This window comes from Scomber scombrus, chromosome 4, assembly GCF_963691925.1.
Source record: "Scomber scombrus chromosome 4, fScoSco1.1, whole genome shotgun sequence".
Classification (NCBI taxonomy): Eukaryota; Metazoa; Chordata; class Actinopteri; order Scombriformes; family Scombridae; genus Scomber; species Scomber scombrus.
Genome location: NC_084973.1, coordinates 7,089,415 through 7,111,676, shown reverse-complemented (window position 1 = coordinate 7,111,676; position 22,262 = coordinate 7,089,415). Strand labels below are relative to the sequence as shown.

Genomic DNA, 22,262 nt, shown 5'->3' with positions numbered 1-22,262 from the left:
GTTCAGGGTAAGGTGGTCAGTTGAGAGGCTCGGAAGTGGCCTTTGCTCTCTTTTAAGGTTCTGAGTCAGTCAAACGGGTCCAGCCTAACCCGAGTTTTGTCTCGGGGCTGGCGCAAAGGAACAAAAGGGCGCGTCGATTGAGGGCTGTGAAGGAGAGGCAGAGGAGAGGCGGGGGGTGGGGGGTTGTTTCTGGGAAGAGGTAGAAAAAGCAGGACCGGGGTGGGAAATGATGGAGGCGTCTGAAACCAGGAGGCCAAGCGTGAAAGAGATGAGAGAGAGAGAGAAGCCCAGATTTGGCTCGGGATCAGTCGCCAGAGAAGGAGAGATTAAGGTCCCATCATTCCCAGCTGCATCATCAGGGCTTTGGCCCACTCCCCCTACAGTTGTGTATTTGTGTACGTTTTTTACCCCTAAAATAGTCGGCTATAAGAATTTTTAGACTAAAATACCCAGAGACCACCACCACCACACACCACAACAGATCATTCACCCCATCTTTCCAGAGAATTGGGACCTCTGCCCTGGCTGTAAGTGAGATGAGGCCTGCCTGGCTAGCCTCGCATGTTTCTGAATGCCCCCCCCTTCCCCCTTTTTTTTTTAAACTCTGGGAGAGCATGTTGTTTTGGGTCTTTGCCACGCATTGTCAGCCTCTCTAGTTCCCCTTCCTCTACTTGACTTCCCTTCTGCCTCCGCTTCATCCCACAAACAAGCCTTGTTTTGGCTGGATGTTTGGATCACACAGCCACAGTTCACAGTTGGGTTTTTTTTTTTTAACGGGTCACCCCAGTGCACCACGCTCTCACACGCTCCCTCTCTCGCTCATTCTCCATTTCTCTCTCTCGCTCTCTCGAACTTCATCATGTGATTCTTCGCTGTGGAGAATTGCCGAGAGGGCAGGTGGTATAAACAGAAGGGGCTGATGGGAAATTGGACGACCCAAGGTTAGCCAGGCGATCTTTGCTGGAGGATTAATTGTGTAAGAGCCATGTAATGATTGCTGGCATGTCTCCGGAGTGAAATCCTGTTAGTCACTGCACAGGGGTCAGGCTAAGACTGAGCATGCTGCGTATGAGAGAGAGAGAGAGAGAGAGAGAGAGAGAGAGAGAGAGAGAGAGAGAGAGAGGGAGAGAGGGAGAGAGGGAGAGAGAGAGAGTGTGTGCGCGTGCAGGAAGGTGACTCTGATCACCCTGGTATGCATGACCAGGTGGTGATCTGACAGGTTCTGTTGTCTCAACCTGAAAGTAAACACAGGCTCCCTCCCACTGCGTTTAGATTGAGATATACAGATCTAATTTCTGCTCAGTGTGGTCCGCTGGGAGCGAGAGAAAGAGGGAAAGTTACCCACATTTACACCTGCAGTAATATTACAGCAGGAAACGTGACCATGTCAATTGTCAATTAGAAACGAATCCTACCTCAATTAAAAGGTGGGGAACTTGTTAAGACAGTTAATGATTGTTATTATACTGAATATATGAATCCAACCTAAACACCAAGGCCATGTATCAACTTAAATATCCTTTTGGTTCTGACTATAGCCTAACCAATACTGGATTTTGGATTCCAATTCCAATAATCCGATATATCAATATATTGGCCGATAGTCTTAAATATACAGAATATGTACATAAAATGCACATTTGTTGCAATGTGGTTATCATACACTTATGATAAAGATATGTAATGGAGGCAGGATATTTTACAGTTTAACTATAAACACAGTGCACTGAAACAGTCAATTTAATAATTATAAATTCCCATAAATAATAAAACACATGCAAAAAAAAAATGTACGTATATATTTAACTTGAATTGAAAAAAAATCTAATATGAATAAAAATGCTGCTTTAAAAAACGTATCGGTGCATATCAGACAACATATATGCCGATACCGATATATCTGTGATAGGCCAATAATGGTCGATTATATCGGCTAACAGATATATCGGTCTGCTTCTAGTTCTGATCTGTTAGTTAGTTTAGATCTGTGACACTGAGTATCAAAAACATCTTGTCAGATTTCGTTACTTACTCTTTGATCAGATGATAGTTCTTCAGTTAATAATAATACAGCTTTTGGACCCCTCTGCATTTAGATATATGAATACTAACTTTGCAAGTTTGAGCCTGTTAAAATTCTTCACTGCCACTTTTATTTAGATTCACATTTGAGAACTTTTATTTTGTGAAATCTGAAATAATTGCTTTATTTAGGCCACTTGGAGACAAATACAGCTTTGACATATTATGATGTATGTGTTAGCAAACAGACGCCTCCTCCTACATCCAGCAGACATGGAACAACATTTATTTGAAGTTGTATCTCTGCCCACCCCACAAATGCAAGTCCAATTCCCTCTCCACTGTGTTCCAAACCCTGAAGGAAACATTTGGCTCTTTACCTTGTTCAACACCACATTGTGTTCACCAGCTTCTTGCTAACTTTCTCTGCAGACATGTGTGTTTGCATAAAAGATTCTGCATCTATAATAGTTGTTGTCGAGAGCGGTGAGACCGAACCCAGACATTTAAGTCGGAAGCTGTAAAGCAAAAACAATGAGCTGAAATATGTTAAAGTGCTCCACAGAGATGGTGATGATTCTCTGTAGTTTCTATGTGAAATCCCATTCATATGACACGTTGTAATTTGATCCATTGTCAATACAAAAATAGTGATTAGTGGATAAAAACTAAAGTATCACATTGCCACAAGCATTGTAAAGTTTCAAATAGCACCCAGCCTTACTTGTAGGGTCGGATTCATTTGAGACCTTTTCAAAATCAGTGCCAATGACACCGTTTGGTATTTTCCATTGTTTTTTGGAATAGTCGCATTGAGCCTTGCAGGGAGCGTTCAAGTCGAGCTGGCATGCTGCAAGTGTTTTTCCATTACGTGGCAGGGCACGTTTAAAGTTGTTTACCTGCTGGAGGTGTGCTGTTTGCAGAAAATACAGTAAGAGCCTGTTATCTCCAGCTCATCAAACATCTCTCTGTGGCTGTTTCTGCTTGTTCTATTCCTCCCTGCATTATTTATAACTGATGTGCTGAACAAAGAGCTCCAAATATCTCCAGATCTTGTTGTGTAGACCTCTGTTTTTATTGTAGAATAGTGCCTCTAATAAATCTTTTCTAATTCTGTTATAAACACATTTCATTTGCTATAAATTCTATTCTAATAAAAGTCTCCTTTTATTGTGTCATTTAAAAGAATTTTAATATGTAGCAGCAAAAGAAGGAAATGTTCGGTTTCCATCAGCAGTAACTTAACACAACTGATATGACTGAAGGCAGATATGTGAAAGTTCAAACAGGAACGCAGGAGAGAATCTAAACTTCAGAGCTCAAAAATTCAGTTAGAAGCTACAAACGTACTGAAGGCTGAACACACAGAGAATTGGCTCAGCTTGGCAAAAGGGAGCCAACCCAGACTAATGGAAAATAAGTTATGAAACTTATACCAAAACAGTATTTTTCGAGCAAATCAACATGTTTGAAACTTTTCTCTTTTAACAAAATATGTCTAATCGATAAGTGTGTCAGATAAAGCAGTGGTTCTCAAACATTTTCACATAAAGGACCCCTGAATTTACACAAATTAGACCACGGACCCCATATGGTACATTTTTTGTCCCAGGGTCCCCCATTTGATAGGATTTTTGTCAGCGCTGCTTATATGAAATTAAAGGTAAATACCTCTGTCCTGGCCCATAATGGTAGTATGTGTTCTTACAGAACCATAGCGCCCACTCTTTAATCCCACCCCCCACCCAGGTTGTTTTATTATGCTATTATATTATCATTATATCAGTGGTATAAAATGATCTTCAAATGACAATAATATCGCGATTATTTCTGAAGCAATATATCGTCCAACAAAAGAAATAGTTATCATGACTACTTTTAATAAATAAGTATTTGCATCAGCACAATACACCTTGCACATTTACTGCAGAGATGAGTCATTCTCTAACTCCAGCTGAAGTTTCCTTGTTGTGATTCTGTCCTGGGGGGGAAGGAAAGCCCCTTATCTGCTTATGCGTTCTCCTTTTCCATCATTTTACTCTATCTCTCCATCCTCAGACAACACTGAGCAGCTTATTGAACACAGATGATGAATGAGTGTGGATTGATGGCAGATAGCAGGCTGCCGCTAATTGACACCGCTGTATCACTTCATCTCCCGCCTTTGTATTCCCCCTCCCCCTCCGCCTTTTCTTTTCTTAGCACAGCAATCCATTACGGTTCAGATTAGTTGCTTTTAAGGAGCCATATGTCCCCGTGTGATCTATTGTAATGAAATACATTCCACAGGAGATCCCTCAAGGGCTCGTGTCAAGGGTATTGCTTTTTGGTGGCATTGATTGTGTTGGATGTTGCCGAGTTACTGTACGCAAAAGCACGAGTCCTTCATTGTCTTCTCAGTCTATAAAATCCGTTCATGTATAATTTGTAGCTAAAGTAGCTCTAAAATTCATACATATACAAGCCAATAAACAAACTTCGGTTTATCTTATACTTACACACACCCATAGCCTCATCCATTCAGGAGTGAACCGTGTAATAGTCTTCTCTGTCCAGACATCATATCAAAAAGGTGAAGTTTCATTATCCGCAAAAGCAGCCCTCTCCTTTTAACTGTGAGTCAGAGCCAACCACACTGGACTGAATAAAGTGCAGGTTGGACAAATCCTCAGGCCTTCTTCAGAGCCAAATCCCTGTCTGTTTAACGCCTCAGCCTCTCCGCAACCACTAGCTGAACAGAAGTGATTTAAGTGGCAAAGCCTTCCCAAGCTCTTTTTTTCCTCATCAGAAGTTGGGTTCAGCTCTTGGCAGGGCTTTTTGAGGCTAGGCAAGAAGACAGACATTCTTGTCACATTGTTATTTACTTGGGCTCACAAACCTGAAAGTGCTTTTTTTCACTTCCTGATCAATTTGATCTGTAAAAGATAGGCTGCCCCCCCCCCCCCCCCGGATGCTTTTAATATGTTTTTATTTCTCTTCATCCAAGTTTGACTTTTTGCTGGCACTTTTAATTTGTTCTGGTGGAGCAGGTGTGTTTAGATGCACTGCTCAAGGCATCCTCGAGTAGTTGAGAGGAGCAAGTCTCCCCTCCTTGTTTTTCTGATTCAGCCGATTGGAGAATTTTAGCCTGCAGCTGTCTGATCGTAAGCTCACTTATCTAACCTTCAGGCTACCAATACTCTGCTGTCTAATATAAACCATTTTAACAAGATTTGCATGTGTTCAAGCTTTCCTCCCCCTCTCTGTCACCACTATCTCCCTCAAACCCCTCTGCCACTTTATCATCCATCTCGCTGAGATCAGCCATTAACTCACTGTGCTCCACTTCTCCCGCCCTTGACTAAAGGGTATGCTTTCCTGAGTCTCCTCAACTAAGAATCAGCCTCGTGTCCCCCGGGACCAGCAGACAGCCGTGCTAGCCCACGGCCAGACGGCTTTTAATCATTTATTTAGGGGCTGTAATGTCGAGTTCAACTCTACTCTCTCACTTAGCGCGAGCAGAGTCGAGAGGGGGAGAAAGTGTAGAAACTGAACGAGAGGCACCGCATTAAGCTTGGATCAAGAAGCCAGTTTGTCAGCGAGCCTCTAAGGATCCCCTCCTCCTCTCTGTCCAATGCTTTGCCAAGCACTATGTGTTTTTAAACCAGTGTAGGATGGTGCTGCTTTTATTACATATTCCTGTTTTGACAGCATCTCCTCTGGGTTCACCCAATGAGCCTTCAAAGGAAGGAAGCGTCATAAAAATGCAGTTAATTTAGCCAGATTTCATAAGCAGAGACCTGAGGAAGAGGAACTGATTGTGCTTGTTTAGTAAGGAAGAGTTTATTCACACAATATCTGCCTTATCGCGTACAGGAGAAGAAAAGCAATATCATGCCATGATTTCAACTTGGTACGCACATTTAGTAGATGAGTTTCTTGAAAACTGAATGACTAATTGCTATCTTCCTTTAACAATGTTTAGTTTATTTGATCATACAGGTCACATCAATGAAAACATAGACTTTCATGTATGTAAATGGATGAATGCAACTTGTAGTGTTTGAGTAGCTTGACTTGAACAAAGATGCATCACAGATCACAATCGGCAACCAAAATGTGACAGAAGATCTGGGAAAACCACGTGTAATCAGACACTCTTGGCCTATTTTATCGAGCCATTCATTTGTGGGTCTGACCAAGACCTTACTGTATTTTGGTGTTGAACTTAAATTAAATACTATGTGGGATTAAAAAACATCCTTAAATTGATATTGTATCCATTGTCGTTTTCCACAGTGGGCACAGAGTCGGGAAGGTGATTCACATTTTTAATTGAACAGAACAACGATGTTGATTGAAGGAAACCATACAGCGTGGACCTTTTCCAAATACTATTAGTGGGCCCTTTCCAGCAGAACAATGTCATTTAGCCTGAGGTCAGTTGTAAAAAATGTATTTTCCTCAGCTCACCATCAGTGGGGTATAAATATATGTGTCTCTATACAGCATGCAGCCTTTACAGTCATTAACCTCAATAATGGGACTCTGGAAACTTTCTCCAAGTGTAATGACCTCACACTGAGTAGTTCAGGGTGCTAATTGACTCTTTATGGTGTAGAGTAGAATAGGTAAATAGAGAAAGTTTTTCCTGAGGACGTTATGTACACACCCAAAAACAGGTCTTTGACTCCGAGGGGACATTGAGGCTGGAGGGTTGTGGGATTAGACGAAAAGATCCACAACATGAACAAACTTTTGGCTGATCAGCAAGAAGGACTTGAGATCAATGAGGACCTTGTCTGGCTTTGAAGCCTGAGAGGAGTTGGCCAATCGATGGAGAACTGTTCATTTGTTAAATGTCTTCAAAGACATGAAGAGAACAAGCGGCCTTCCTCCAGAAGGCGCTGCTCATCATGTTTCAACAAAACTCAGTCGAGAACTACACTACAACTTTTCCTCACGCTCTATCCTTGGCCTTCATTCTGTCTCCCTCCAGCTTGGTGTAATTGGTTGGACAAAAGAAGTCTATGTGAGGTGAATTTGCAAATAGTTATTGGCAGGAACACTGCTGGAGATTTGCTTTTGTTTGTTTTTCATAGCTTTGACCTTTTTATATTTGGTGTAAGGTAAATAGGGATAAAACTGTTTGTGTTTTGTGACCTTTCCCTCAATGTTGAAGGAACAGGAAGTGTATAGTAAGGGTGTAACAGTACGTGTATTCGTCTGGAACCAATTGGTATGCTCCATGACCCTAACAATTACTGTCAAAATACTTCAATAATCCACTTACTTTCTAATTCTACTGTAGCTTGCTATGCTCATTGATTTATGCTAGCCGGCTTAGATTAAGTGGCCGGTTTTCCCTGTAGTATCGCTGTCATCAGAGTGAGAAACAAGGGACCCATAACACTGACCGAGTGCAACGCTGTAATTGAAATATGCTCCCTTATCTCCGTAGTGAAACAATACTGCATTTCCCCGTCCCCCTCTGCTCACTGTGACCTTCGGCTTTTCATTCCGCCTGTGAGTGAAGCTGTTCAGAACAACAATAAAAAATTTGATTGCTGGTGTGGTCGGACAGCAAGTCGTCAGAACCGGTTCTGAGAAAGAAAAATGGACGTAAAGTATCAGTAGTAAAAGTAATGGTTTGGTCCCTCTGACTGATTGCCATTGTTGGCTGTTTACATTTTACAAAATAAAAGACCAAAATGTTATTCTCTCTTTTTTTCTGCTGTACCAAAATCTTACTGAACCCCAAAACCAAGGTACATACCATGCCTTGAATGTTGTGTACCATCACTCCACTAGTGTATACAATAAAAAATGGCATCTCAAACACCCTGAAAAAAGGTTAACATTCCTTTCCTAAAGATCAGTTACAGCTATCTGGAGTCTGAGTATACAACCCTCTGCTCCCCCTTTTTCCTCTAGTTTCCACTACAGCATTCTACTCCAGCTCTTCCTCTCTCCGCCTCCTCCATTACTTTCAACTTCCTCTCCCTGTCTTGGCTTCGCACTGTTTTGGTTATCAATGATTGCCTTAAATACCTTCCTTCCCCTCTCCATCATGAGAGCTGTAATTTTGTCACACTTATGCACAGCAGCAGCTAATGCCAGGGCGTTGCTGCTCCGACCAGTGACTACATATTGTTTTCCATCGGAGGGGAAATGCACAGGGAAGCGCATTTTTCTCACGCACCCATGCAGGATCAGGTGGGGTATACGGACTCCATACTGACTTTCATCCATAGCCAATGGACACTTTTTCTTCAAATACATGGCATGCCAATGAAAAATGAATCAAACACAGTCCTCTAGGCTTTTGCTCGCCTTGAAAGAAGCTTTAACTCAATTTAAAGTCTCAAGAAGTGAGGAGTTGCATTGCAGTGTTTGGATATAATATCAAGGCCAAATAAATCATTGGCTGTCAGGGCTAGGAACAAAGTAGAAAACTCTATCTTTACAGTTTTCTTCTTGTATACTGTATAAACATTATCCAGAGTTTGTGTGCTTGCAGATTTCAATTGCTGCTGTGTGTTCTGTGCAGCGGCCTACTCTTGCTTGAAATGAAGCTCATATCGGTGGATTCTTCAATACACAGTAAATCACGCACAGTTCAGTACAAATGTCAGAACCATTGCACGAAGCAGTGCACCTGTCACATAGTGACAAGTATGACTGTGTGATGTCTTATTTTCATACCACAGATTTGGATTGTGTCTTGTTTTTTAACCGTGACCATGATTTGTACCTCATTATAACCAAGTAACCCTCAGTTAAAGTTTAATTGATATAACCATGATCTTTCCATAACCTTTTCAGGGTTTTAGTTGCCTCACTAAAACTATACCTCTACATAATACTGCCTTAACATGTCTTGATATTGTAGTAATAAATCATTTTTAAAGCATCAACTGTCTGGAAAAGACCTTTGGGAATGCTGCATGGAGGGAAAAACTCACTGGCTCTTATAGAACCTTACATGAAGCCCTAGAAATGTGGATTAGTTGGACTTCATAATAGAGATATTTATATTGTACCAGAAAAAAAACAAAAAAACATAAGGATTGTCATTATGCATAAAATGTCATTATTTTCCTTCACATCTTCACATCATAGATGCTTTCTATTCATGTCTTCATCTCATTATATTCCTGCTGTTATTTTCCACACATTATTATTCATGTACTGTGCTTCACACTTTCCATCCCTCTACTTGATGCTCAAGCACCGCATTGCAAATTGCAGCTGGCATTATATTTAATACCCTTCATTTGCACTGTTCTTATTTATGCTCTGTTATTCTCTGCTGGATTCCAATAGTATTTGTTGCCGCAATGACCCAATTGAAGTTTCATCTTGTCATGTATCTAATGGAAGATTACCTGGATACCGCGCTGTTTTTCCTCCACGCCGTCTGAAAATACGCCATTAACCCCCGATTGCCTGACCTGTTTCCTCTGTGCAGGAGCAGAGCCCCAGTAACGCCACATCCCTGGCCATGATGCAGGAGCCGCAGGAGATGGTGGAGGAGACGGTCACCATAGAGGAGGACCCCGGAACACCCACCTCCCACGTCTCGGTGGTCACCTCTGACGACGGCACCACACGGCGCACAGAAACCAAGGTAAGACACAAAGGTGTTCAGCTCGATGAATGGTGGAAATGTGATAAATGAATATAGAGTAGTATGTATTTTTAGGGTGTTGATTAACCAAATATTTTATTAGTTTAATAATGTTCCACGCTGTTGGCTGTTAAAAAAATGTTTAGCTTCGGGATGCCTAGCAAAAGTCAGATTTAGAAAGCTAATGGTCTATATGTTATTCACTGTATGGAGCTGATATTCAACCTGGTACCTACTATCACACCTGAGCAGCACACCTCGGAGCAGTCGCATTGCCATAGCATAGAAATCCCACTGAGCTCATAGAACCCAGTCTTTTTGATCCATTTCAATATTGCTTTAAATTATGGTTATGGATTACTGCTTCCAAACAGCATGGTACTGTACCTCCACTCCCAGACTTCCATCCTTAAGAACTCTAAATCCCATAATCCTCCAGCCCTAAGTGGTTTCATCTCTCTCTCATGGCTTTATTTATTTGATTATTGTGTTATTATGAGCCCAGCTCCCTTGGTGTTCTCCTATTTTTTTTTGCTTCTTTTGTTGATTCGTCCTTTGCTGTGTTCTGTTGTTTTTCTGTAAGGATATGTCAACTAACGTGAAGGTGAGTGCACTTTTATACCAATATGGCTTTTCCCACCACGCCACCATTTCATGTAGGCTACAGCAGCAGTGTGCAACACAGTCTGCATTCACAAGCCAAATAATGCTCCAGTCTTTACTCTAAAATACTCTGTTCTAAATTCACTGCTTGCTGCTTCCACCTTCTTGGACGAAAGTCTTTTTAGCTCTTTCTTTTGCATGGTCCTCTCTCTGTCTCTCCTTGTTTCTCTTTCTTTTATAAATGATTTCCTCATGACATTATAGGAGGTACAAAATACCACTGCTCAGCACCAATAACACATTATACATATTGTGAGATTTGTGAGAATCTGTATACATGTAAAGCAGCAGTAGGAAACCTTGCAAATTGACTCCTCAAAATGGTCAAGGATCCCCAAAATTGAGAAATCATGGTGTCAGTAATCTGCACATTGCTCTGACCAGAATATATTTTTCCTGGTGTCTGCTTGGAATTTAGAAGAGCTTCAAGTGTGAGAGTGTTCGGTTCTTTCTGGAAGGCAGTCTGCAATTCTCATCTTAAGTTTGGATGCATCACAGGAGAAGAATTCCTACCAGAATATCCCTACCAGATTTGCATTTGACAAAATACAGCGAATCTATGACATTTTAAAAGTGATGTGGGGGTTGGAAGCTCTTTTCTTTCACTTCAACATTTTGAGATATTTTGCTTGGGATGTAAACAGAGCTATAGTCAGCTGCTGCTGCTGTAGGCTTCCAGAGTAGCGCAGTGCACTGCGTGGCGATCCTACTCTGGAGACTGTGAAAATGTAATTAAAAAGCCTGGTCTAATCCCTCATCAGGGAGTGCCCATTGCCCTTCAGCCTGTTTACTACGAGAGGAGTGGCCACACACACTCACACACACTCGCTTGATTTTATGTATTCACACATACAAGTTCTCAGGGATTCTTACAGACATGTGCAGTAAAACATCACACTAATCAAAGGCTTTGCTGCAGAAGAAGGGAAAAAGGAAGGACGCCTTTTTTAAAAGGGCCCGCCACCCCTGCGGGAAGGAGGGATCACATGTTTTCTGGAAGTCACTTTGAGGAGAAAAGCAGATTAATTTTCAGGGTGAACTTCTGGAAGCCAACGGCTCTGTGGTGGCAAACAGATCCAGACCTAGCTGAGAGTTTACATAAAGAAACCCCTTCCACGTCTTCCCCACTTTCCCTCTCTCTCTCTCTTATTCCTCTCTGTACTTCCCCTCTCAGACTCACTTTAATGTGTTGTTTTTCCACTTTCCCTCTCTTTTCTATCTTTCTTGTCATTTTGCCGAGACTCACATTTTTATTTATGTTTTCTGTTCTTTTGAACCAAAGTCTTGCCATACTGTATAATGCTAACGCACTCCTTTCCCTTGATGGTTATCCCTTAAATGACTGCTGGAAGATGAAACACCCATCTTCTTGATTTGCAGGCAAAAAAGTTATTTTGGTGGTAAACATGTTTCCAGCTGAATTAGTATCAGCAGGATCAGAAGTTGCAATATTAGGGAAGGAACAGATTAAATTGGCACCAACATAATAATTGTATTGTATATGAAACAATGCTAGTAAAGTCAAGGTCATGTGCACTTTTATGTGTGTTTGTGCAGGAGTGTCGGGGGGAAGTTTCAGCTGACAAATTCAGTTCATGTAGGAAGTGGAAGCCTTTGAATGGCCTCTCAATAGCAGATTAACTACTTGTTCCATTTGTGCTTTCAATCAATTCGACTGAAAGTGAATTGGCGCGGACCCCAAACGTGTGTGCGTATGAGTCAGAAAACATGTACGCGCTCAATTAGATGGGCTTCCACGTTCGTTCCTCCTGTCCCAGCATGCCATGCTTTCCCTTGGCCTTCATCCAGCCCTCGTTTCCTCCTGGCAGACTCTCTGAATGAAACACCAGTCATGATGGAGGAAGAGCTCAGTTAGGCCAATAAAAGCAGCATTCCTCCTCTTTCCTCTGGATGTGAGCTAATGAGAGTCGAGGCAGACCACACAAACAAATAAAAGCACTTTCACCCTCTGTAAACACCAGGGAGCCAACCTTGAGTAGGTAGGAGTTAGTTATGAACTTTTTTTTTCAGAAAAATGGCAAATGTTCTTCAGGTCTTCAGGTGTGAAAAAAATGTGACAAAAATGTCACCGTAGAACAAAACAGAAGAAACAAAACAGATACTTTATTTTCTTTGAGACTGAGTTATTGAAACACATTAAGACACACTTGATCCTCTCTTATATTCCTCTCTCATAGTCATATACAGCCACATGTAGCTTGAATGTGTGCAAGTCTGTGTCATTAGTCTCTCATTAGAGCTAAAATAAAAGGGTTTATGTGCAGCCGCGCCATGTGTAATCTAATGCAGATTGCTGAGAGCTCTACCCATCCATCCCTCCAACTCTAGGTGACCAAAGTGGTCAAAACCATCACCCGCCGCACCTACCACCCAGTGATATTGACTGACAACTTGATAGTGGAGTCCCGACCTGCCACCAGGACCCCCACCCCGGTTTCCATGCTTCCTTCTGAGACAGTGGCAGAGACAGAGCCAGTAAAGGACGCCGAACCCTGTGTGATTTTGGTCATGCTGCCCACCCCAACCCGCCTGCCACCCTATTTCTCAATCCTCACGTTGTAAAGAGGCCCACATTTAGCCCTCTTAGGCTCACTTAAACTATTTCTGCTCCTGACATCTTTGCAGATACTCTTTAGACGGGCTGAAAATGAATCACAGGCTTCTTAAAAACCTGAATTACTACCTCATCCTCCTCCACTAACCCCACGGCCACCATGTCCACTTAAGCTCTCAATAAAGTGAATGCTGCAGAGGTTGTGAAACCTCTTACAGTGTCGTAAAGTGGACAGTTTGACGCCTTGCTGCCTTTCCCTACATTTCTAACACTTTGGTACACAGTTAAAGCCTGTTTCTAACTGCCCGTGGTTGTTTTGAATGCCTTTGGATACAGCTATGAATCTCTACACATGTACACACGCACACACACACATCTACAATCTCTCTACATGTACACATAAACACATTTTCACAACAGCGTTTTAGCAATTCTCTTTTAGCCCTATTTACCCCACTTCAGCACATTTCAGAAGCTCCTCTGAAGCGCAGATCCCTCGCCCCCCCCATCCCGTTTTCCCCTTGCGTGACGGTTTAACGCCTTGTGAACTTGAGCGTACATCAAAAAGAGTGTTTGAAACCTGTGTGATGGCTCCCTTTGCAGCACTTGCAAATCGCCTAAAAAGCTGTGTTAGTACAAGGCAGCTGGGCATGTCAAGGCTGGGAAGCTGTAGGATTCACCGTGCTCCTCTCCCAGCGCTGACAGCCAGAATAGAACAGAGTAAAAAACAATGATGAATAAAATGTAGAAAAAAATTACCAGGTATGAATAAAATCATACAGGTTTTGGTTCTTTTGTGAATCCATATCTGTCAGGAAAATCAATAGTATAGAGTAGAGTATTGTATAAATAGAATAAAAATAGGATTTAATGAATGGAATTTATTATACCATGCTAATTGCTTTGTCCAGTGTATGAGATTCAGCCCTGGCCCGTGTAGAACCCTTGAGGCCATGAGTTAGCATCAGGGCTAATGGTATGAACACCAGGAAAAGCCTTGTGTATGTTCTGTCAAAGCTTAGCACTCTGAATCAAGAGGATGTAAGTGAGCTTATTATTTCAAGGTCACACATATGCTTTAGCTGATGTGAATCAAGCAAACGAGGTCTTTATTTTTAACTGCGCGCGGCGGAATGGCAACAGAAACACCACGTAAATTACTCAGTAATTACTCTCAACATGGAAATCAACCTTGGTTTTCCTGAAATAGGTTTTCTTATGAAGCTCACAGTCAGGGTGTAATCAAGAAACAAGGCCAGTGAAGATTCCTATTTGTTTCATCCAAGATAATGAGGGTGCCGTGTTGAACAACCAATATGTGGTTTGCGCTTTTGCTCTTGGCAGCCACTTCTACGGCGAGGGTTAATGCTTCATTGTGGTTTCTTAATATTGTTACATGCCTGGGCTCGCTCCTGATTAAAATCTAAATGAAGGCAAAATAAAGAAAGCATATTACAATTAAGAGGGTCGGTGTCGAAAATGAAACCCATCAGATGTGGGAATGAGCTGAGCGTCTCCCAAGAAATTCAGGCTGTCAGTCTGGGTTCGTCAAGAGGGAACGAACCTCTCTGCAACACCTTGTCAGGCACAACATGAGTTGCATCAGACCTGCACCCCTGCAGATGACAATTCATTTTCATCAACCTCATTAATTTTGAAGATGAATTTATAGCCGCGGACAAAATAGCCAATTATCGGCCACAGCAGAATTCACTGGGCAGCAAATTGGTTTTGTATGGGCAGCGAGCACAGGGAGCGATGAGGGGTTTAGGAGCCACTGTCTGTTATTCTCCAGTCAGACAGTGTCTGAGACAGCAGAGGAAGTCGAGTTTATTTAGCTATGGGATGAAGCGAACGTGAGAGATGGATACATGCAGGTCTGGTCGTCACAGTCCTCTAACGCTGGAGCTACAGAGTGTGGTGCTGCCCTGTTCCCCTGGGACATAAAGGATTCAGGCTCCAGTGGAGCTGTAGCACTTCAAGATGGCTCTGTTACAAAAAAAATCCTGGAGACTCACTGCTACGTGTTTGCAACTTTGGGGGTTTAAATTTGGTTGCCGATGCTCGTCTCAGAACAGATTATCATAGCACCTGCACTGACTTTTTCCATTTTATACCTCAAGGCAACACCCATCTATCAATTACTGGCTTTAGAATTAAATATTGATCAAATAGTATCCAACCCCAGTGCAGCTGAGGTTTTCTCTGACTGTAGCCAGAATATATGTATGGTACGGTCAAGTTTTAATTTGGGATTTATGATCAGAAAATCGTCCCCCAACCTGCTTCAGCATCAAAAACACTTTAAGATGAATTGCATTTCTTACAATGAATTAACCATCATATTGCACAATTCTCTCCAGGATTGAAAAATTGACATCAAAAAGCTAATAAAAATGAAGTAACACAAATGTATAATGCATGTTTTAATCTGGACACAAAGTTAACATTTATTTACCCTGTCAGCCTCTTTTACTGCAAAGTGTTCCAGTGCAGTGCCCTTATTTAGGCAGCTAAAAGAGACAGATGTCTGTATTTAATGGGCATCATAGTGTTCTGTGTGTGGGGGTTTAAGATGACACGTCATGTGGATCATCCTGTCTTGCCACACTGTCTGACAGCTGTGTCTGTACTCCTCTGCAGGTCACTAAGATGGTGAAGACGGTGACCACACGGACAGTGCGACAGGTGCCCCTCGGCCCCGATGGCTTGCCCCTGCCTGAAGGTTCCTCTCCACTGGGCAACTACACCGACTCCATCGACAGGCGCTATTTGAAGAACGGAGGCGACCGCTTCATCACGCCCCAAGCGACCTCCACCCTGACACGCTCCTACAACAACTCCTACAATGATTCCTACGGCGAGACACCCGAGAGCCAGTACGTCCGCCACTACGGTCTGCACGATGGCTACGCCGATCTGACGGACAACTACGGCAGCCTGTCGCGCGGCGTCAACTTCCGACCGCCACGCTACCCCTACCTGCCCAACAGCTACCGACCTGAGAACAGCTACACGCTGCCAATCCGCAAGGATGACTATGGCCATGTGGCCCAGCCCCAGGTGCCTATGGGTAGCAGCACTGTGGATCTGAACCGCTCCCAGCCAGAGCGCTTCCAGGCTGAGCCATATGGCCTAGAGGATGACCGCCGCAGCTTGGGCCCCGAAGAGGAGGAGCCCTATGAGCTGGAGCCCGACTACTCCACTGCCAACCGTCGCACCCTACAGGGGGCTAACCGGGGTCGCACCCACCGGGAGCCCCTTCGTGACGGACCCCGAGTCAGGTGAGGATAAATGCAAAAAAAAATGTATGAGATGGAGCCTTACTTTTAAACAGGAACACATGGTGTGTTATTCTACCTCAGAGCAAAGAGATTACACACATACATCAGCATAATTGTTGTTTTTATACATCATTATACGAACTTGATACTTAAAAAACTGACAGATTGTGTTTAGTCTGATGCATTCAGCCTGCTGGAGCATGCAGGAGATAATAGTTTTGTGAAGGTGTGCAAGTTCATACAGTATACATGCTTTCTTTCTATGTTGGACAGCGAGTTCTCGTTCATATGCATGAGCGCAGACTTCTCCTTGACACCAGAGGAGATCAGGCCTGTTAAGATGAGAGAGAATAAGGAATACTTGTCTTGCTCTCACCATAAAAAAGACTACATTACACCGTGTGCAAGTAAACAGATGTCTCCTCTTCTCAGGCAACTTGCTCGAGAAAGGGATCGAGGAAAACCGAGGCTTTGATTACCATTTCCCTGCAAATGGTGGGCGAACATGCGTTTGTGTCAGAGGTAAAGAGGCGGGAATGATCGGAGATGTGGCGAGGGAGGAGAGGGACGGAGGGAGAGTGTTAGAGGACGGGCGGCTTTTGTCATTTTTCTCTGAAAACCTTTCGTTTTAGAGCAACCTTTGTAGAGAAGAGTGTAACCCCTGGCTCCACCGTGAAGAAAAAAAAAAACCCCTATTAGCCTCCAACAATAAGATCCCAAAATGGACTCCTGTCTCCTAATAGCTTCCAATCATTTCATTGCTGCCCAAAGGGGAGCCCGCAAAAAAGAAAAGAAAAAAGTCTACCCTGAAGTAAATTGAAGCAGGGTTTTTTGAAGCTGACTTGGTTTGGAAGTGCGTTTTTAAAGACTTCTTTTTGAGCAGTGATCTGTAGCAGATGGATATTTTCAAGTTCTCTGCACTTTTCGGCCAGTTTGAGGGCAAAATGTTTGGGCCCCAAGCCAAATCTAAAAAAGAATAGAGCCGAGGAGGAAAATACAAGATGAGGAAAGAGTCATGTTATAAGGTGACACTTTATCCAGGTATGTCATCTCCGTGACAGCACATGAGCTTTGCCTTTAGACTCTTCTTAATTAAGCATATGTACACACACTCATACATATGCAACTAGCTGGATTTAAAAGCTCCCGCATTTATATGTGTGAGGCACAAAAGAGCAGATGCCTAATCAGACTCTCTGTCTTCACACACTTTTGACTCTGCGCTGACACTTACGCGCACAGTATCTCTTCTGCACACACACCTACACACACACACACGCACGCTCAATAAAAATCCACATCTTCAGAAAATGAGTCACTCCCCCCATCCGCCTTGTGAGAGGCGCTTGCTGTGACAGGCAATTTGTAGCCTGCCTTACATGTGTCACAACACAGCCCTAAAAGCAACATACACCCCTTCAGACACACACGTGCATACTCCGACAGCCCACACATCTCAATGCCCCAAACGTAAACACACACAGCACACACACAAACACACACTTGTATTCGAAGGCACTCGACTGACTGCTGCCTGGCTAATTGCAGGATAAAACAGATCCCAAACATTTCCTTTTTTTTCCTTTTTCTTCTTTCCTTCATTCCTGCCGCACTCACACTCACATCAGCTAACATCTCATTACCAAAAACATCAGTCTACTGTACGCGTCTCTTTCTCTTCCTTCCTTCCTTTTTTTTTTATCCCAGGAACGGTGAGAATCAGCCCTCCCAGAGTGCCCTGGCTCTCCTGTGCGCTCACGCTGCGATTAGTATTCTTCCAAGAAGGGACCGGCGACTCCAAAGCGCTGTAATGAATCTGGGAATTAAAGCGGTTTAATTACAGTTTATCTTCGCATTGCAAGCCCTCAATTATGTGCCCCCCCCCCCCCCCCAAAAAAAAAGAAGATGTTTAGCACTAAAACGGTTCCCCGCATTGGCGCCGAGCACTCATTTAGGTCGCAGCGGAGTCCAGCGCGTGTTAGCGTGTGGACGGGAATGTTGATGTACGATTTCTTGCCAGAGTTCCTTGAATGTGTGAGCGTGCCTCGCTGTCCTGGATTTCAGTGGTAACATTGTTCCAGTGAACTGTAATAGGCATGTGGAGGCCGGTGGAGGACTGATTCAGGCCTAACTGGGTTTGAATGTGATAGAATATGATAGATTTTTCTAGGTTTGAAGCACTTTTAATCTTAGCTTTGAAAAGTGTTATTTTATACCTTTACAGTCTAAAAGTTCCTTGCTTAAAGGCAGCAGAGATGTAGCGATTAAAAGAAGGAAGGGCATCTTTTTTCTGGTTTTGCAGATAACGTACGTCTCTGTCTCTCCTGCCTCTCTGCTGTCTGGACGTAAAAGCATCTTACTCTCTCCCCCCTGCCCCAACCAAACCCCTGTCCATTGTTCATGTGTGTGTCAGTATGTGTGTGCATGAGCTGCATATATATGTGTGTGTCCTCATGCCAGCGTGATTAATCGCTGCTTTTGAACTGTGCCAGACTACAGGGGCGTCTTTAAGCCAATCTCTAATGGCTCATCTCTCCTTGGGCGACCCGCTCAGCTGCACCTGCCCACCTGCATCCAGGGGTCACCACACACACACACACGCACACACTTAGACAGATAAACAGACACACACATGCACACACACACACAGACTCATTCCTTAATTGAGAGGAGGGGGGTGGGGGGGTCCTCTCATTTTAATCCACTGATGTTTGTAGGGTACCCATAGAAGTGATCTGTCACTAGCCAGCCCCCTCCTCCTCCTCCTCCTCCTCCTCCTCCTCCTCCTCCTCCTCCTCCTCCTTTTCCTTCTCCTCCTCCTCCTCCTCCTCCTCCTCCTCCTCCTCTTCCTTCTTCTCCATCCTGCCAAGAGGTTTTCACTGAGAGCCAAATACTCTGTTTAATATTATGCTTCCCCTCTCTGTCATGTTTGAGGTTTCTCAGAAGCATCCTCTAAATTAAAGAAGAAACTTCTGAGCATTGTAACTCTCCTCTAAAACGAATGAAATCAAGCAGCGGTGGCGGGGGGATAATGCCATCAAAACATCCTGAGAAATAAAGTGGCGGGACATAAACACTCCGGCTTTGCTTGGGGTTTTTTGTCTCCTCCTCTTCTTCCTTTATTCTCAGTCCCGCAAAGACTCTTGTGCATCATAAAACAATTATTGCCCATAATTCAAAATGAGCAATCTGCTGGGGCCGAGACAGTCAGTGTAAAAGCTCATAAACACAGCGGAGATGTTATGTGTACGTACGTATAAGAAGCAAACATCTTCTTCCGAGTCTCTTATCCTTTTCAGTTCATCTCCTTTTATAGGCCTGCGGAAGACGAGGGTCAGGCGAAGCCACGATTGAAAGATGATGAAAGTAATTGACAGAAGACGAAGGAAAGGAAGAATAGTGAGGATGTGACAAAGTCCAGCCGAATAAATGAGCGCCGAAGTTTGGGGACATGCATACATCTCGTATCTGCTGTATCTGTTTATCTCCTCTTCTCTTCTTTGTCTCTTTGAACAAACGAGCGCGCCCACGAACCCGTAGAAAAGAAGAAAAAAAGAAAGCACACACAGATACACACAAATAGCCCGGACATTTAGAAGCTCGATTAACATGAGGAGAGTGATCTGCTGTAATCACGGCTCGGAGCGTCGCGCCTGGCGGCGGAGAGCCCCCTTTCACATCCTATGAATACACCCCTCCCTGTACACACAATGGCGCCAATTTAAATGCAAATCCTGACATTCCCATCACTCAGCCTTGCGACGCCTGCTTTACCAAAAAAAGCTCCCGTCGCATCAGCCCGGATCTAAATGAGCCACAATCTGCACAACTGTACATCTTATCTGTGTGTGGAAAAGTGTGCGAGAAACATAGTGTGACAGATAATGAGAGAGAAAGTCACAGAGAATGAGAGATACTGTGTGTGAAAGAGATTTGTGGTTATGTATTCAGGTCTGTGCGATGGTGATGATGCTGAGATTATCTAGCGGCCTTTCTTTAGAGGGGGTTACTCCTGCCTCCCGTTGCCTTGTCATCCCAAAGCAATCATAAACTGGATGATGACCTGAGTGTGGGAGCTCTTGTTTAGATCGGGGGTGTTTGCAAAGAAGCATTTTGCAACCATCGGCACGTGCACGCATGCTGCTATACTCGCAAAATGTCCCTGTTTTTCCATGCAAGCCTCTCGTCCTCGCTCTGTGTTCTCATCCAAACCTCAGAGCAGCAGCCTTTCTTCAAAAGATGTGCTGTAATCAGGCTCTTGATTGGCCCCTCCTTCCATACTGTGGTTACAGGCCGCCTATAGAGGTTTGTGGCTCTCTAACATGTTCCACAAGCTGGAAAAGAACTACTATTAAAAGAGAGAATAAACAGGAACGACACACCAGATCCTCTAGTTAAGTTTAGCTGTTTCGTTCGCAGCTTTTTGAAGAACACCCTTTGAGAAAAGACATGAAACAGTGGCAGCTGTTCCTGACATATGTGGGCATGACACCTAAATCATGTCCCTGCCAAAAAAGTTTGCCACAGCCGTCCAGCACTCCGGCTCTTTGAACTTGGTTTACGTTGCAGCATTTGGACGCAGGGCCATGCTGCGACTGCGGTGGAGTCTCGCTCCATCTCTATTAATCCTCTTTCCATCATTCTGAATAGGGGATTTAGTATCTCGTTACATTGCTTGGGCAGTTTTTCTCCTACTTCATCTTGTATTGATTTCCCCGGTAGTAAAATGCACAAAGTAGTGCCATAAAAGCAGATATGTTACTGCGAGGATTCTGTAAAAGAAAAAATCAACAGAGGAATACACCAGAGCTGAGGCGAGGATGGCATTCTGAGCACCCCCCCTACCTCCCTCCCTTCCCCCAGCATGCCTGGGAAGAACTGTAAAAACACATAATTAACATAAAACTCATTAAAATTACAGCTCGTTCTGGAATTCTGTAGCAACCACCAGCGTTGGCCACCATTTTGTTGCACCACCAACCACCATACATCAAAGATAGTGAGAGGAGACCAACTGGATTATGTAACGAGGATAAACAAGTCTCAGGCTGCGGGGTGGGCGGGGAGAGGGGGGTTAGGGTGATAAAGGCTGTGCATAAGTACACAACCCTAATTACATTCCTCTCCCCATGTCATAACTTTCCCCTACCACACATTTCACCCACCATTTAAGTCAACTCAGCGGGAGAAGAATTTCAAGTTAGTAAAGTTGCTTGTGAATAAAATATTTTGTCAGTGTAAAATGTGACTCCCTCCGATTGCATCCTTATAGTTGGTCCTAAAAATGAAACATTGTTCCAGTGATTAAAGAGCCTAAAGTCAAATAAGTAGCGTGCACTCCAGCAACAAATGATCTGTCATTGGAATTGACTGCCTATACTTTTACCCATTTATAGAGAGTTGATGCAGCTGCCTTTGGAATTGCTCACACTATATCAGTGGGGTTGCGCCACAAGGGGTTGCTGGATTATTCTAAGGAGTTGCAAGATGATTGGGCATGACAAAAAAACATTGCTTTCACATAAAATTTGGGGGGTTTGTTTGGCAAGCTTTCCTCAATTTGTTGCTTTATTTTTTGTGAATTGTGGTATTTGATCTTAAGCCCCCCAAAATATATTAAAATAAAAGAAAAAAAGTTATGTTTCCTTTTACCTGGTAGACTATGTAATGTGTGACAAGGGCTCCCAGGTAGACTTTGATTTATTTAAGAGGCCTCAAGCCAAATAGGTTAGGAACCACTGCCCTAGAGAACCATGTGTAGATCATAGACTTGATAGGTTTGTGTAACCCACCTCAGCTCTTACTGTTAGTGGTAAAGACTGGGTGATACAGATGTATTTTTTCAGTGCACTAATTACCTTGTGGACCAGTAAATCAAAAGTCTAGACCCGCTATAGGAGAAAGTGGTATTATATATACACACACATCCTCCGGAACAAATGCAGATCACACAGCTCTCATCAGTCCAGATATCAGTTTTCTTTGCAGAATACACGGTCCGCTATCAATCCACGGCAAGGAGAAAAAAAAGATTTGGCCCTCTGCGCCAAATAAAGCAGGGATAAACCGAAATATCTTGCTCTCTTGCACAAAAATAAAATTATCTGCA

The 22,262-nt window shown here is 43.3% G+C and overlaps 1 protein-coding gene across 2 annotated transcripts in view; it reads left to right on the top strand.

Moving 5' to 3' along the window:
* arvcfb (ARVCF delta catenin family member b) overlaps positions 1–22,262 on the top strand; it is a 132,635-nt gene that overhangs the window by 40,059 nt on the left and 70,314 nt on the right. The window contains exons 2-4 of one of the 2 annotated variants that reach the window (XM_062417387.1): positions 9,473–9,631; positions 10,215–10,235; positions 15,513–16,153. In XM_062417387.1, the coding sequence (XP_062273371.1) occupies positions 9,473–9,631; positions 10,215–10,235; positions 15,513–16,153 (821 nt within the window). The remainder of the gene's footprint in view (positions 1–9,472; positions 9,632–10,214; positions 10,236–15,512; positions 16,154–22,262) is intronic. The other variant, XM_062417388.1, reaches the window with a different exon arrangement.